The following is a 16,501-nucleotide window of genomic DNA, read 5'->3' on the forward strand; positions in this document are numbered from 1 at the left end:
GTCTTTTTACTTACCTTACTGTGGTTGTATGGTAAATATATTTTATTTCTGGTTTTCTGTCAGAACAATGTAGACATTTTGTCACTGGTGAGTGAGTTTTCAAATTTAGGGACATGAAAGATGAAAACAATGCCATCAGAATCAAGAAGTGTGCAGAAAAGTTATTTATTTAAAACCATATAAATAAATCCGAGGTAATTAAAAACAAACAAAAACATTTTAATAAAAAGAAAACTTTATTCATTTCATAGATAGTATAAAACTCAGTAAATGTAAATTTGATCTACTACAGTGTTTTGGGAATGGATGAATGCTGGCCAGGTTGGTGAATTTATCAGTCAGCTTGGAAGCAAAGAGTCACCAAATACGTTTCCATATGAGGTTTTGAGAAACTGAACGTAGTTGTGCAGGCTGCGGTTTGTAGAGTCTGCCTGCTCCAGTCTGTCCTTCATGTTCTGCAGCTGACTCTGGAAACGACGCTCCATCTGAAGGAAAACACACCAAAAAAAATGATTTTAAAGAATTTAGATTTCCAGTTTTTATTACTGGTCACAGAAAGAGAACCCGTACATAGTTTCATCCAACATTAAAATGAATCAACATCTTCTCCAAGCACTTCATCCTGTTGAGAACTGACAGTATTGGACTCGAGGAGGGACAGAGTGACGTACCTCCTCCTTGCTTCGCTGTAGCTGACTCAGCTCTGCTTTGGCTCGGCTCAGCTGGCTCTGCAGGTCCAGAGCTTTAGACTGGGACACTCTCTCTTTGGCCAAAACCCTCTGCATGCCGTCATCAACCTGCAGACGAGCTGAAGTTTGGCTCACTGTGTTTACGTGAGTTGCAGGATTATATATAACAAAACTCTCATTTTCTTTACCTTAACTTTACCTGAACAAAATCCTCACCAGGGTCAGTAAATTAATGATTATATTTATGCTATGTAATTATTTATCATAACATGTAAACACACCTAATTGGGGTATTGGAAATTAGCACAAAGACAACCACAATAACACCTTCAATGAACTGCAAAAGCAACAGCAAGACACTAGAGTTGGCACCTGCATCTGGATTTCTTGTGACAGCTGCTACTTCATGGAGACAGAACATTGTAAATCAGACTGAACTGTGTGGTCTTCTTCACCCACATCTCTGCTTTCTTCAGTGTTTTGTGAATAAAACAAAGTGTTATATTCTGTCAGATCATTAAGCTCCAGCTCTGAGCCTGGATCATGGTTTAAGCTGTTACATGTTTTTTGTTCTGTGGACGCTGATGGACAGATTAAAGAAGTGACATGGTTTCAGACCTGTCTCTGTGCATCGTCCAGAGTTTGCTGCAGCTGTCTGGACAGGATGCTGCACTCACAAGTCTTCTCCTCCAGCTGCTGCTGAATGCTGCGGATATCAGCTTCCTTTGAGGTGAGAGCCTGAGACATGTCTTTGTTTTCTACCTTCACGTCCTCCAGCCTCCTACAAACAAACAAAACACAGATCGGCAGCTGCCATTCAAACATTTCATGCATGTATGTTTATATTGATAATTTATTTTTCAGAGAGGGTTCTGTAAGTGTCTGTACCTTTCTAAGTTCTGAATTTTCTCTTTGAGAACGTTGTTCTCCTCCTGCAGCAGCAGGTTCCTCTGCTGAAATGTCTCCAGCTGAGAGCCTTGCTGTTCCACCTGCGAAGGAACACAATTAACAAGCAGCACAGGGTCAGCGAGGACAGAGATCCACCTCTGTGAGGCGTCCTGACAGTCTAAAGGTCTGAAACACTGGACGTATAATTCAAGTCTAGCTGGAAAAATTTCTGTTTACGTGTATATATTCTTTCACATTAAAAAAATAAAGGAAATCTTCTTGTTTAATCCAGTTAGGACAATTAGACCACGTCATGCTTTGGTGCCCTCTGGTGGTAACATCAAAAATGACACAAGGATTCAGAGGTGAATGGGCTGAATAGGTCACATGGACTGCACTGCCTTTGTTTCATTAGAGGGTAGATTCAGCTCATTTGTCACCTCTTACACAAGAGCCAATGAAAATATTAGGCATGTTTAATGTAACTGGAACTCCAATAAACAAGCTGTGGAATACATAAACCTGTTTCCTCCAACCATCAAAGCTAAAACACACAGCGTCTCCTGGGCTGTTCTGTACCTTGTGTCTGACTTCAGAGAGGGCAGAGCTGTGCTCCATATTCCTCCTCTCGTGGGCGTCCACCTCCTGCTGGGCGTCTCGGAGCTGCTGCTCCGTCCTCCTCAGTCTGTCAGGCAGCGTCTCGAGCTCTCTGAGCCGGCCCAGCAGTTCCCTCCTCACGTGCTCCCTCTCCCGTTCCAGGCTCACCTTCACGTCCCGCATCTCCTGCTGCGTCATCTCCAGCTTCAGGCAGTGCTCTTCTGATTCCAGACGTGCCTGCTGGACCTGCACGCAGAGGCATGAGCACGGTAAACTTCAACAGATTTTTAGCCAGTTGTTTTGGTTAGTTCTCGTTTATTTGCAGTTTTAGGTGTAGAGTGAAGCAGCATCACTGAGAGTCAGACGGTACCTTCTTCTTGTATTTCTCCACCAGGTTTTCATACTTTTTGATTGATGACTTCAGCTGACGGGCTTCAGACTGAAGTCCCCTGAGTTTCTCATCACTTGACGTCAGCTCACCCTGCACAGGATGTATGTTTACAATATAGTAAAAAATATAGTTCTTAACGACATAACGTGATGTATAGGTTTCATTTGATTGAATAAATGTTTGTGAAAATGAGAAAATGATCAGATGATCAGATGAAATGAATAGGAAGTTGTGGAAAATCTCACAGCTGCTGTACCTTGAGTCGCTGGTTGTCCAGCTTGGTGGAGGCGTTTCCAGCGCTGAGATGATGAAGCTGATCCCTGAGCTCCTCCCTCTCTGCCCGGCTCTTCTCCTCCGCTGAGCGAAGCTGAGAACTCAGCTCGGTCACCTGGCTGCGATGGAAGCAGGTACAGTGCTGTTGGATCTAAATCGTCTAAGTGTCATTATTCACGTAATTCATCCGATCAGATTTTTTTCATGGAATCAAAATGCTGATGTGAAAATGCGACACACATGTGGTCGTGCACATCATGATGTTTCTGAGTGCACTCACAGTCGGAGAGCAGAGAGCTCCTCTTCCATCTGTCCTTTAGCAGCTGCCTCTTTAGAGTGTCGCAGGCACCAGTCACTGGATGTGGACAGAGCTTGAGCCAACTGGGTTTCCTTCAAAATAAAACACAAAAAGGTCTCCAAATTATTTTTAATGTTTTAGTTTTTCAATTTATTGCATGTCTGGAATTGGTTTATATTTTAGGATCTGATAAAGTTTTTTTCTCTCCTTACTTCAGTTTGAAGTTGTGTGATAAATAAAAACCGTTCATGTCATTACTCTTGAAAACATCCTCACTTTACTCTTAGGGCCTAAAACTTTTACACAGTGCTGTAAATTTCAGAAACTCCTGAAAAAGACATCACGTTAACGCCGGCGAGCAGGAAGATTCTCAGTATGGACAAACAAACTCAACAAACGGGAAACTCTCACGACACGTCCGCACCGTCATCAGCTGCATGTGCTCCACAATATCAGCCATTATGTGCCTTCAAAGGCTTCGGTAGCCTGTCCTCACTTCTGTATTTGTTAGATGTGTGTTTCACTGGAACATTGCTACTGAACCAAGAGGCCGGCTGAACTTCCTTTGAACTTGATTTGCATAAAAGCGTGTGATCAGACAAGACATCGGCACCAGTGAGAAAACTCATTTGCATGCAGGATAAACCACAGAGAGGTCTGTGGATCAGCCGCAGGAACTGGAGCCTCGTCTGTAGAAAGACGTGTTGCCTGTAGTGTCTTGAAACTCGGTGCAGCACCAACACACACGCTGCAGCAGAAGTCACGGTGACCGAGAAAATCACAATAAGTAAAATTAAAATGATCTGAAATGTTAGATCACACGCCGGGTGACTGAGAAACAGTAATAAAATATCTACTTTAGTGATTTGAATAAACTTATCTTTTGATCTAGGAGAGAGTAAACAACACAAGGAAATCTTTCACTACACTGTAAATAACCATTTAGAAAGAGAAACTATATCTTAATGAGCAGCCTCTGACACATTAGTGTTTGCTGTTTGATTATTATATTGCAGATGGACATATTGGCTGCTGGGGGACGTAGCAGTTTTACCCTCGCTCTGCTGCTCTGTGACTTTCAGACCTTGCAGCGTGCAGCTCTGAGCACTGACCTTCTCCTGAAGTTTTTCTGCGAGCTCTCTGACGGACTCCTCGGCTCGCTCAGCCCGCTGGGTCAGCAAAGCCAGAGCTTCCTGGTCTCGCCTCCCCTGCTCCTCCTCCTTTTCCTCCTCTTCTTCCCTTTGCTGCCTCTGAGTCTGCAGTTCCTCCTGCAGAGCCTGGAGCTCCTTCCGCTGCTGCTCCTGGCTCTGCTGCATCCTCTGCCCCACATAGAGAGAAGGTTTAATAAAGACCCTCACATTACAGATATGCAGTTCATATTCTGTAGCTTGGTTAAAGTTTTTGGACTGAGATAAAACTGTTCCCAGTTTGTCCTGTGAATTATTCTGAATAATTAAGTGGAGAGAGAGCCTTTACCAGGGGAAACTGTAGATACGTAGCAGTTCACCTGTTTGTATATTTACATAAACATATCATTTGAAAGAGCATATAATCACTTAAAATGTTGTAACTTGCTTTGCTCTTCTGTTTTTGGATTTGTTTTGCCTGAGGGTGCAGGTTTTGTAATCCCAGACCTGAATCTGAGCAGCAAGTTGGGCCTTTTCAGCTTCTGCTCGGTGCAGCTGAGACTCCAGATGGTCGCGTGTCGACTCCAGGATTCTTGAAAGCTCCTCCGTCGTCTTCACATTGTCCTGCCATGACCGAGCGAAGCAGAGGGTGAGGGGGAGTTTCTATTTGTGGACACCTGTAGATGAACCTGTGTCTGACTATGTGAGAGACATCAGCCTTTTTCTAGCAGACCTTGATTCAAAGACACAGTTCAGTTATAATTCTTAACCTTTTCAAAGTCCAGATGCTCAGCCAGCTTGGACGCCTCTTTCTCCTTGTTGGTGAGTTTGGCCAAAAGTCGCTGCAAGAAACAAGAAAAAGCTGCTGTGATGTTACCAGGTCGCAGGTGAACGTAAGAATGAAGAGACAGACAGCATCATGTGTCACTCACAATGTTCTCTGCTTCGCAGTCGGCCAGTCTCTTCCTTAATGCGTCTTTCTGTTCTGACCACACCAGTGAATCTCTCTGTGGATACAAGAGTGCAAGCATCAGCCACATCACTGTTTGTTTGTGCTGTAATTTCTGGTATTTACCTCGAGAATCAAACCGATTACTTCCACTATTAAAGAATCTGCTGGTTATTGTTTTGATTGATTGTCTTTAAATCGCTTGTTCTGTTTAACAACAGACAGATTATTCGAATTGTTGCTGGTGCATTTATTGATCATCTGATTGCTTTATTGTTTAGCAACTGTAAAATAAACTTGCTGTACCTCGTATTCACTCCACTCTCTGAGGAGCTCTCGAAGACTTTGATTTGTGTTGTCAAACATCTCTATCTTCTCTAATAACAAGTCCTGCTGTCGTCCCAGCGAAGCCGCGTGTAACTTTGACAGCCGCTTGTCCTAAAAAATAAATCAGTATATAAAGATATATCAATATACAGCAAAATAAGTCCCCATCATCATCACTGTGCATGCGTCCTTCATCCTCCTGACCAGCCGTGTGCACTAAATGATCATTTGATTCCAGATGTACCTTAGCGAGGCTGTCGATAGTTGCCTTCAGGGCTGTCAGCTGATTAGCTACTGCTACGCCGTCGATTTCTGCCTCTACGAGCGCCCTCAGGAGCACGTCGGTCTCTCTGTGTTGACCTCTAGAATCCGACCTGCAAGCAAGATGGAAGAAAATCAACTGAGATACCAGTGTGCGCCGACAGCTGTCATCACGTGGAACGCATCTGTCACAGGTCTGTAGCTTTTCTGTTGTTTTTGTTTTTCTTTGCTGGGTTAAGTTACAACAGAAAAGAGTCTCTTTAAATGCTGCTCGCACACTGCTGCATCAAAATAAAAAAATCTAATACAGTCACATATAATATGACAGCATTTTACTGCAGAACAAGTAGCTGTGTTTATTTCCTTCAGCAGGATTCTGAATGGACTTTCCCTTGTAAAGGAGTATTTTTAAACAGTGGCATTAGTAGTTTTACTTTTCCTCAATTTCGTTGTACTTTTGTACAAAGTATGATTGTGCAATGACAATAAAGATTTATCTTATCTAATACTTTAACTCCAGTAAAGGCTCTGGGTACTTTTCCCACCACTTAACATTTATGATGCCGAATCTAAATCCGCCATTGTATTTTACCACAGTGAGAAATTCCTTCTGTCTTCCCCACAGCAGGTTTTATTTCCTACACCTGCTCCATAAAATATTACTCAGGGACAAACTGCAGCGCTGATTAACAAACACAGTTCACCAAATAAAACAGCACATGTACAACAGTTTTTCAGTAAAAAGAAAAGACTTTGAAAATTGCACTAATTCCTGTTACTTGTTCAGTTTTTTTTAAATTTGACTGTATTGTTTTGTGGGCAGATACAACATTCTGTTTAATCTCTGGTTTTCTCTCTGTACAATGACAAAAACACACTGATGTCTGCTAAAACCATCAATGGCATGTCTGACAGTTGAAGTGTCCACCAAAAGAAGACATGCCAGTGAAAAATAAAACGTCCCCTGCATTTGTTGACGTGGCTCTTACTTCTTTAAACGGCGACTGGCTTCTTGCTCTCGGAGTAGGACGCTGAGGTTTTTGGACACCGCATCCACCTCTTCTTCCTGCGCTTCTCCATCATGCTGACATCCGATCCCACTTCCTGGCTGATGCTGCACTCGGCTTCTCTGATCACAAGACACAAACGTGAAATCAAATTCTTATAACAAAATGTACAACAGGGCTGTACAATAAATAATCTGTGCTGAATTCTGCAATCAAGCCAGGGGCTGAAATATTCTCTGAAAGGGAAAGATATCCCAGCTCTGAAATACTTAAAGTGTTCCATACTGCCCAATTCCCTAATAATAACAGATGCTTTATTAATATCTTCCATTGCCTCCAGTCTGAGCAAATTCATAGTATTAACAACCTTTACATGTTTGGAACATGTTTATTGGTAAATAAGCCATAAAATGAGATTATTGTTTTGTTTGACTATATTCAGGACTCAATGCAAACCTGTCCTGTTAGAGGACAGCATGGAAGTGAGAGATAAACACTACAGTATGAAGAGACCTGGCACTTGGATGAGCCCCCATCTCTTCGGCAGGACAGTCTTCCTGGAGGAATCCACGGCGACCGGACCTTCGGCCTCCCTCCCGCTCCGTTCACCTGGGCATCTTTTGTCCTGTTCTGAAGAAAAAGGATACAGAGTCCTCAGGTACACATGTAAGACTTACTGCAGCATCCTCGTAATAATTTAGACTATTTAATTATAAACTGTAAAAACGTTGTTAAAATTGAAAAAAATGACAAGGTGATACATCACCAACACCTCCTGCAGAGGAGTAAAACCCCAAGACACAAAACACACAGCATGTTTTATGTCCATTTTAGATTCTTTTGCATCTCTTTGTGGACGTTTTACATGTATTTGTGGTCATTTTGCGTGTCTTCGTCATTGTTTTTAGTCTCTTTGTAGTCGTTTTGTGCCTCTGTGTGGTCATTTTGTGCCTCTCTGGTCGTTTTGAGCGTCTTTGTGGATGTTTTGTGTCTCTGTAGTCATTTTGCGTGTCTTCGTTATTGTTTTTAGTCTCTTTGCTTCTCTGCCCGGCAGGTAACTCACTTATAAGAAACTAAGAAATCAGTGCAGCTTGAGTCAGGTTACCTGGGTGATGAATTTCACGCATTAGCTACAAAACAATGTACTATGCACTGAGGATATTTAAACTTTGACCACCAGACGAATGTCAGCGGTGAAAAGGTGATCTATGAAAACGTCCACCTCTGTTTCCAGTTTAATAAACTAGTGTAATAACCTGTGGGGTGTTGCTGGGACTCCTCCTCATATGAACATGTACAGGTGTGGTCTCCGGTACGTGGACGTGAACCGGTGGCGGCGGTGGTGGAGAATCCCGAGTTTTCATTCTTCCGAGATGTCACAGCAACATTCAGACTGCGTGTTGGATCAACTAACACCAAACCAAACAAGTAATAAACCCCGGTAGCTCATTATTAGCGCGCTAAGTTACATGTTTCCACGGTAAATCTCGACTTTTGTCTGCGGAGCTGACGGTTGTTTGGATCGACAAACGAGCCCGCTGATTGGCTCGTTTGCAAGATCTCGTTCTTTGATTGGTGGAGGAGAGTTTTCGACAAGCGTTACCAGTGGTAACCATTGAAAGTAACGCGCAATGCTGCATTCACGGAATGCTGGCAAAATAGGAAAAACAGAAAAGACCCGTTTTCCGACTTGGGAGTTCTCTCATTTCTCCAAGGTGTAAGAAGTACTCAGAATCGTTACTTAAGTTAAAGTAACGGTACCACAGTTTAATAATTCTTAGCAGCAAAATATATTTTGATTTTACTTGTCTCTTATCTTTGCTTTTGTATAATTTTAGATATATTAAATAAAGTATAAAAATAAAAAGAATTCAAATAAATAAAGACTTAAAACAAATTGAAATAATAAAAACAATCAAATTAAGTGATAATTAAAGACAGTCTTCAGTTGCAGTATTTTACTGTTGTAGTTTTAACAGTTTTATTCTACAGCTGGATTGATAAGTCCAGTGGTTCCCATCATAGGTCTGGCCCCTCCAAAGAGTCACGAGACAAATCTGATGGGTTGAGAGATGATTAATGGGAGAGGAAAATCGCTCTCTCTTGCAAACCTTGTAGTCACACCAAAGAATTAGATTCTTTTGTTGTGTCACATATCTGCAGCAGTTTGTTACCAAGTAAAACCAGATATAAACAGTGTGTAGCTCCTATGGAATCAGTTGAATGAACTGTATTTTATTTTTTGATATACCTGCCAGCAGTGGTACATTTGCAACTATTCTAGCCCACAGTTTGTTGACATACTGTAAGTGGGAGATATTGTCAGCTGTGGTGGGAGAAGCAGTCACATCCTTTACTGAAGTACTAAAATATCAATGTGAAACTACTCTAGTACAGGTGAAAGTCCTGCATCAATTATACTTTAGCAAAATGGGGTTGCAGATGGTAGGGTCAGAATGTGGAGTCAACAGCATGAATCCATGAATTCAACCTGCTTTGTGTCAGAAGTCCAGGCTGCTGGTGGTGGTGTGATGGTGTGAGGGATGTTTTGTTGATTCAGTTTGGGCCTAAATACAAATAGTCGTGGTTTGAAAGCCACATCCTCAGAGAAAGTTGAGTATGGTTTCTGATCCATTTATGGCCACAGTTTACCATCTTCTAATGTCTACTTCCAGCATGACAATGCTCCATGTCACAAAGCAAAAGGCATCTCAAACTGGTTTCATGAATGTGATAGTGAATTCAGTGAACGTCAGGGGCCTCCCCAGTCTCCAGACCTGAATTCAGTAGAACACCTCTGGGATGTGGTAGAACAGCAGATTGGCAGCTTGAATGTGCAGCTGATAAATCTGCAGAAACAATAAGATGTGATCATGTCAACATGGAGCAGAACCTCAAAGGAAGGTTTCCAGCATGTGGTGGAATCCATGAGAGCAAAGGGAGGAAGTACCCGGTGTTAGTGCTCTGTGAGTGTATGTAAAATATTAATCTGTAAAGAAACTAGAAATTATAACTGATAGCTAATATATAACTAAAATGACTTTTCTACTAAAGTAAATTCCATTTTAACAGTTATCTAACGGTTGTGCTGCGATGTACGCAGTTGGAAGGAAATGGTTGCGATGACTGTGCTTCCTGTTTCATTTCACGGCACTTCCGAGTACTAGCTAGCCTTAAGAGCAAGCTAACGCTCAATTTTTTAGTTATTAGTCGCGTCTTCAAGTTCACTAATCATCATATGTCTTTGTAGTATATGGTTCTTGACCGAGTTCACACACTTCAGTGATAAATCTGATGTACTTTCGATTGGTATTTGACAAGCAAACGACACTCGTCGATGCAACGCGTCAGCTAAAAACAAAGCTGCTAGCTTTAGCCGTCCATGTGCGTGCAAAGCAGCGATGAGACGCAGACGGATCCCGCGGCTGCTGCTGCAGCAGCTGCAGAGGTTCATAATAATGCACTATATTTTCTTTGTACTCCTCTTTCATCCCGCTGCGTATCAGCCCGGTGAAGCGTGCGCTGCCGCCGCGGCGGAGGAGGGGGGAACCAGCACCGACACCCTGATACTGTGCAGGGCGTGCGGACACGAGCTGGCGGTCGGGGCGAACATCCACTTTGTCCCCAGCCAGCTGGCACTGTCCAGCCGCAACGACACGCTGGTCGGGGGCCGACGGGTTAACGTCCAGCTTTTTGAAAACCCCCACGGACACCAGTTTGAGGTGATCACGTTCAGAAAAGCGGACGTTACCCAGCACTGGCCGGCAGATAAACACTTCTCCTGGTTCCCGGGCTTCTCGTGGACGGTGGCCACCTGTCCTCGGTGTAAAACTCATTTAGGTGGGTAAGAAGCCAGGAGCGGTGCCAAGTAAAATTAAACATCTTTAAAATCTTCAACTCAGTTCAAAACAAGTCAGCTGTTACCAGGAGCACCTTGAATACACTTCGTCACCACAAAGTGTAGTCAGTAAATTAATTCATGCAGACTGAAATAAACTTAGAAACTAAAAACTTTGATTTGTTCCATATGTGTTATAATCAAGATTTTTAGATCTTAACACTTAACTGTCTCAATTATGGAACAAATATCTTTAGACAATAGAGATACGATGATTAATTGATCATTGACGGAAAATGATAATTGAATTTTTTTTTTTAAAGCAAACTACTAAACACTTGACTGGTTCCAGCTTCTCAAATTGTGAAGATTTGATGCTTTTCTTTGTCATACCTCAGAGTAACCTGAACTTCTTCCACTGTTAGATGTGTTGTAATGGGAATTTTTTTAATTTCTGATATTTTTATAGGCATAATAATTAATCGAGAAAACAACTTACAGATTAATTGATAATGAAAATAATCACTAGTAGCAGGCCTATTGAATAGTACATCAAAATCAAAGATGAAGCAAGAAATCTTTGGAAATGTACTTGTACCTATGTCATATTTGTTATAGTCTGGATTTAGTAAAGGAAATTATGAAGCAAATAAGTCAAAACTAAAATTAGGTAAAATATTCTTAAGGAATACACACTTGATTTTTATGAGATACTTTTGCCATAATTTATGATCAGGATTTATGTCATAATTGGGAGCAAGTGATGAATTAAAGTCTCATCTCACAGAAAAACTTGTTGAAATCCATGTGCTGCATTATAAGATATTTAATGTGGCGCTTTATTAACATTTTAAAAAAAAGTCACCATTTGTGTTTTAGATAACTTATTTTTTTGTTGTTTCTGATTCCAGGTTGGGCCTTCCAGCCCGGCGACTGGCCAGATACAATCACAAAAACCAAATTTGAGGAGTCGGATCACACCTTCTTGGCTTTAATCACCCATCGACTGTTAAGAGAAGACTTTGCTTCGAGCCTGCTAATGACTCCAAAATCCTTCATGAGTTGATGGACTTTTGACTGTGTAATTAACCCAGGTGCCTTTGCTGCTACCTTTTTTAAAAAAAATAAGTTTCTATGCACCCCCTCGGTTTGAAGACTCCCACACGTGTATACACAGTAAGTTTTATTATTGTAACAAAGCAAGTTGTACACCTCAAATTTAAAACAGTTTCTTTTCCCCCCAGCGGAAAAGGAAAGGGTGATTAGATGTAAATTCTATGAGATAACAGGTGTTTTTTTTTTAACCCATGAAGCAGTGGGGGCCAAAATTTACAAGCTTGTTTTTTTTTCCATTTTGTTCTTTATTAAAAATGTCATTTCAAATCTCATGGATATCTGTAAAACAATACAATGAAAAGAAAAAAAAAGTCCCATAGAAATGATGTCAAAATAACCACTCTCCCCAATAACCAACATACTCCTGCCCCTCCCCAGCTTACCCCACCCCCCACCCCAAACATTACAAGTCAAAGGAATGAGCTGGTACTCTTTAACCACATAGGGGAAAAATAACAGTTTTTTCAAGGGATCAACGCCCCACCTGAAAAAAAAAAAAATTATATGGGGGAAAAATATTGAGAGGTTTGCTAGCACTAGGTCACTACACCATGGCTTTAGTCAATTTACCACACAACCTTTAACAGAAGGAATTCTGTGTGAGTTATCTTCAAATTCTACTCAGGGTGCCGTGCTGATTCTATTTTTATTCTTTTTTTATTATTATTTTTGAGATGACTTTGGGGATGACGCTCACAATTCAGGGCAAAGTGCCATTGGCCTTAGATGAGTCAAAGGAGAACATAACATGGCACCAACAGGTGAAGAGGCTTCAGAATGGAAAATGAAGCACACACAATTTAAAAAAAAAAAAAAAAAAAAAAAAAAAAGTAAAAAAAAAAAAAAAATTAAAACCTTTGCTCCCGAACATGAGTGGAAAAACCAAACAGGGAATAGAAGGTTGAGGGTCTGGGTAGATGATGTTACTTCTTAGTCGTCTTCTCCTTCGTCATCCTGAAAGATAGAAGATATCACACAGTCAGTGCATGTTGAAAAACTACTGCTAATAACACCTCTTTTCAGGACTTTTTTTCACCTCTCCATCTTCTCCATCATCCTCTTCATCCTCTTCTCCATCTTCATCTCCCTCCTCATCAATGTCCTCCAGACCCTCCTCATCCTCTTCATCGTCCTCACCTTCACCCTCTTCGTCGTCCATGTCAGGAACCTAAGGATAACAATCACTTTCAGTACTTCTGTCTCTCTTATTGTGGGACACTGATATCAGGGGAAACTGATATGCCAAAAACAAGAATACACTGAGCATCGAAATAACCACCGAATTTGCCGGACACAAACATACCAGGTAGTACTGCAGAGGGTTCGGCCAGATGTCGTCTTTAATGACCTCACCGAGCTCATCTGCACCAGCGTCGGCATGATCAGTGAACCAAGTGAAGAAGCTCTCTGGCTCTTCATGTTGCCTCTTCCTTCCTGCTTTGTTCTGTGTCTGGCTGGAGCGCTTGGTCAGGTCCTACAAACACATGGAGACAAATAAAAATGACTTACTGCTGAAAACTTACACTATGCAATCCCTCAATTAGCTCAGGTCAGGTCATGCTGCTTTGGTGCAATTCAAAACATAAGTTGGAAATTTTCTGGATGAGGATCATAAGAATGATACCTAACCGCTTACAAGTCATACCACCCTTTAGTCTCATTTTCTGAAATAAAAACTCAGAAAGACATACATACCTTTCCTGATTTCCATTTGATTTCTGTTGACTTTGAAGATGGATCTCCACTCTCGTTCAGATGGAACTCTTTGGAAAGTACTTTGTTTTCGAAGTACGGATTTTCGTCGAAATACTAGAAGACAAAACGCACTAAGGTCAGAACACAACAAACAACTTGTACTTCCACGTTGTGTGTGTGCGCAACATTACAAGACTTACAAAATCTATTCTGTAGCCTGACTTGATGTCTTCAAACTCTGTCACCTCCACTCGGCTCAGGTAATGAAGTGCTTCTTCATCTTCCTCCCCCAGTAGGGCAGATACTGCAGGGAAGCACATTTTACAAACCAAACATTAACTTTATTTCTAACTTTAGTCATTGTGATCTAAAGGCCTTCCGTAGGCTACAACAATAAATACCTTGTGGATGGTTGACAAACGTGGTGACCCAGAAGTTGGGGATTTTGGCGATCAGTTCTGACCTCTTCTGAAAGAATGGCTGACGGAGTTTGTTGTATTTCTGTTCTACTTTGAGGATCTCCTCACTGGCTTGCTCGTTCAACCTGAAGGGGGGAGGGGCGTAAATAAAAACCAAATTAAATAATAGTTTAGCTTGTTTATGGTGACTGACATACAAAGTCAAAAAACAAAACATTTCATTCACATGGACGTCACATAGTGCACCTTGGAGGACAGAAACTGTGGGTTTTCATGCCACCCAGACATTACAGCATCTGATTTCACTAGTTACTCCCACTTCCTTTAAAAATAATTTAGTAATCCAACCACCCCCTTGAGTATCATTCCTACAAGGACAAGGTGTATCATCCATAATTTACAAAAATGTAACAACTTTGTATTACCTGTCAATTTCATTTTGAACTTCGTCAATGTGTTCAATAGCTTCTTGCTGCTCTTTCTCTGTGGGGGGAAAAAATGCGTGAGAAAATATGCATAACTTATTGCATATGCATAATAAACATGAAGGCCATATGAGTGGAAAAATTAAAAGTTAAAAATAAAAAGTCAAATATCTATCCCTCAGAGTTTTTTTTTTCAATCCCCGCAACTAAGTTTACTGCAACTACTAAGATAGCAGGCTACTATGGTAGCAGGCTTTTCCAATCACTTCGGTGTTCACAGTAAATAATAAACCTTTAGTATGCGGTAGGTAGTGGTAGTTGTCACGATATCTGACAGACTAACAGCCGGGCACCGCCGGAGGTTAAGGCAATGTGAGCGGCCAATAGCTGCAGCTCTAGCGGCTCAGACACTCTCCGTTTCCTGCCGGCTGCTACCGACAAGGCCGCGTGGTTTAAATGTGGGACATCGGACTGCACACACACAGAGCCGCGATAACGTGAGACACCATGCTAGGACAGATGCCAGAATAGACCCCCTTAACTGTCAAACGCCTGCTTATGCGGCGAAGTCCCGGCTCGAGTTTTATAAATATTAATAAATAGCTAGTCTGACAGAATATGGGGCTGGTGGATTTAAATGCATCTTGGCCAGTAACAAAACATAACGTCGTCAGCTAGCGTTAGGTAACATTACAACAACAACACTAGCTGGCTAGCTGCTAATGCCCAAATGAACGAGGCAACTTTTCCGGTTGTTAAACACAATAATAGCCACGTGAGCTTATATTGGCCAGTCTGGGGCAATTTTACAACAGCGCACAGAACAAATGATCCCCCTGCATCGCATACGGCCACTCAGACAGTAGCCATCGACATAACTGGCCACGCTGATGATGCTAAATTACCTAGCTAACATGGCCTCTCAGCACCGGTCTGAACTGAACAACAGCAAGCTGGAGTAGCGGCATGCTAATAAACGCGTTAGCTGGCGAGCTAGCTGCTGTTAGCGAAATGTGAATACACGCAACAGCAGCGGCGGCCAACCGCAAATAAGGTCCAGGGGCGTTAAGCAAAATCAAAGCAATACAGAAAATTATTATTAACATTAATGTACCCCATGGTAATGCAAATTATGTTAGAGAAGAAAGTGAAAATGGCGGTGAACAGGAGGCCGCCATTCCCCCTTACCGGAGGTTTCGTCCGCTCCGTCATGGTTCGAGTTCAGCTCCTTTTTACTCACTTTTGCCGCCGAGGCCGACATGTTTTCGCAAGCTGGGGTAACTTACAGACGTCTGAGAGAATAGCTAGTAGCTTTGAATCCGGTTTCTCCCCGAACAGGAGAACGTTAATTCGGCGTAAAGTTCAGCGTGGAGAAGCCAACAACGTGCTGCTTTCCACACAATGTAGCTGCCGAGGAGCGAGGAAGTCACAGCAACCGCCGCTCACGCGCTCCTTTCATTACGAACGCGCCTCGCCGAATGGAGCAGAGACGAGCTCCGCCTCTCAAAATAGGTCTCACTACTCGGCTCCAATTTGCTCATTTACCACTGTCTCTTCTCTTAAAATCATCCCCAGAATGAACCAAACCTCAAATCATTCTTTGTTTCTATTTCATAGGCGATTTCTAAATTAATTGGGGACAAAAAATACGTTTATTCAGGCAAGGCCAAAGCTTCAGTTGGACCGACTCGCACTTGCGCACTTTAAAAAAAAAGATGCTGAATGTCAGTTGAAGTTGAAGCCTCATTCTGGTGGTCAGTGCTAATTAGTTACGGTTTGACCCGAGCTAATTGTTTGTTTTGGATCAGAAAAGACTGAATAAACAAGACATTTGAGTTTAGATTAAAATCACGTCTGAATAATAGCTTTGTGCTAGCCCATTCTGTGAGGGGGACCGTTAAGCTAGTGGACGTGTATTAGCCTAATTACCAGAAGTGCATAGCGAGTGTGTCTGTTCACGTCTTTATGTAACTCATACATTAATGGCTTTCAGTCAGTCGTCTGTCAGCTTGAGCTCGCCGGTCTCCATTGTCCATTTGACAGGGAAACAAAGAGGACAGGAGGACATCAACAACCACAGGGCTGTCATGTATGCTTGTATGCAGACAAGTGTACATGCGGGGTTTGGATACATTCACAGTGCCGGCAAACCTCTATGTCCAGGATCATATTCCGCACACCAACAGCTGCTCTTTCATTTT

General features: G+C 42.0%; 3 protein-coding genes across 3 annotated transcripts; 1 reads left to right on the forward strand and 2 right to left on the reverse strand.

Annotated features, from left to right (window-relative positions):
* Positions 1-174: 174 nt before the first annotated feature.
* Positions 175-8,307, reverse strand: LOC121184692 (outer dense fiber protein 2-like). The gene is made up of 17 exons (XM_041042511.1): positions 8,064-8,307; positions 7,321-7,437; positions 6,790-6,929; positions 5,784-5,913; positions 5,519-5,650; positions 5,196-5,270; positions 5,034-5,105; positions 4,771-4,887; positions 4,249-4,455; positions 3,119-3,228; positions 2,822-2,957; positions 2,545-2,655; positions 2,157-2,420; positions 1,578-1,678; positions 1,308-1,470; positions 672-797; positions 175-485 (listed from the first exon to the last, which is right to left on the reverse strand). The coding sequence occupies exons 1-17, from the start codon at positions 8,169-8,171 to the stop codon at positions 339-341; spliced, it is 2,256 nt and encodes a 751-aa protein (XP_040898445.1). The 5' UTR covers positions 8,172-8,307; the 3' UTR covers positions 175-338.
* Positions 8,308-9,946: 1,639 nt separating this feature from the next.
* si:ch211-51h9.7 (uncharacterized protein LOC558400 homolog) lies at positions 9,947-12,562 on the forward strand. The gene is made up of 2 exons (XM_041042829.1): positions 9,947-10,647; positions 11,557-12,562. The coding sequence occupies exons 1-2, from the start codon at positions 10,209-10,211 to the stop codon at positions 11,709-11,711; spliced, it is 594 nt and encodes a 197-aa protein (XP_040898763.1). The 5' UTR covers positions 9,947-10,208; the 3' UTR covers positions 11,712-12,562.
* On the reverse strand, positions 11,915-15,756 carry seta (SET nuclear proto-oncogene a). Its single transcript, XM_041042828.1, has 8 exons — positions 15,489-15,756; positions 14,301-14,358; positions 13,858-14,000; positions 13,657-13,760; positions 13,457-13,570; positions 13,065-13,235; positions 12,798-12,929; positions 11,915-12,715 (listed from the first exon to the last, which is right to left on the reverse strand). The coding sequence occupies exons 1-8, from the start codon at positions 15,559-15,561 to the stop codon at positions 12,692-12,694; spliced, it is 819 nt and encodes a 272-aa protein (XP_040898762.1). The 5' UTR covers positions 15,562-15,756; the 3' UTR covers positions 11,915-12,691.
* Between the last annotated feature and the right edge of the window lie 745 nt (positions 15,757-16,501).

This window comes from Toxotes jaculatrix, chromosome 7 (genome assembly GCF_017976425.1).
Source record: "Toxotes jaculatrix isolate fToxJac2 chromosome 7, fToxJac2.pri, whole genome shotgun sequence".
Classification (NCBI taxonomy): domain Eukaryota; kingdom Metazoa; phylum Chordata; class Actinopteri; family Toxotidae; genus Toxotes; species Toxotes jaculatrix.

Coding starts and splice junctions, on each gene's coding strand:
- si:ch211-51h9.7 (XM_041042829.1), top strand. CDS start 10,209: ATGAGACGCAGACGGATCCCGCGGCTGCTGCTGCAGCAGCTGCAGAGG. Junction 10,648..11,556: donor TCGGTGTAAAACTCATTTAG/GTGGGTAAGAAG, acceptor TTCTGATTCCAG/GTTGGGCCTTCCAGCCCGGC.
- seta (XM_041042828.1), bottom strand. CDS start 15,561: ATGTCGGCCTCGGCGGCAAAAGTGAGTAAAAAGGAGCTGAACTCGAAC. Junction 13,761..13,857: donor GTTTGTCAACCATCCACAAG/GTATTTATTGTT, acceptor GCTTCCCTGCAG/TATCTGCCCTACTGGGGGAG. Junction 12,930..13,064: donor ACCCTCTGCAGTACTACCTG/GTATGTTTGTGT, acceptor TGTTATCCTTAG/GTTCCTGACATGGACGACGA.
- LOC121184692 (XM_041042511.1), bottom strand. CDS start 8,171: ATGAAAACTCGGGATTCTCCACCACCGCCGCCACCGGTTCACGTCCAC. Junction 5,651..5,783: donor CTATCGACAGCCTCGCTAAG/GTACATCTGGAA, acceptor TTTATTTTTTAG/GACAAGCGGCTGTCAAAGTT. Junction 5,106..5,195: donor ACTGCGAAGCAGAGAACATT/GTGAGTGACACA, acceptor TGTTTCTTGCAG/CGACTTTTGGCCAAACTCAC.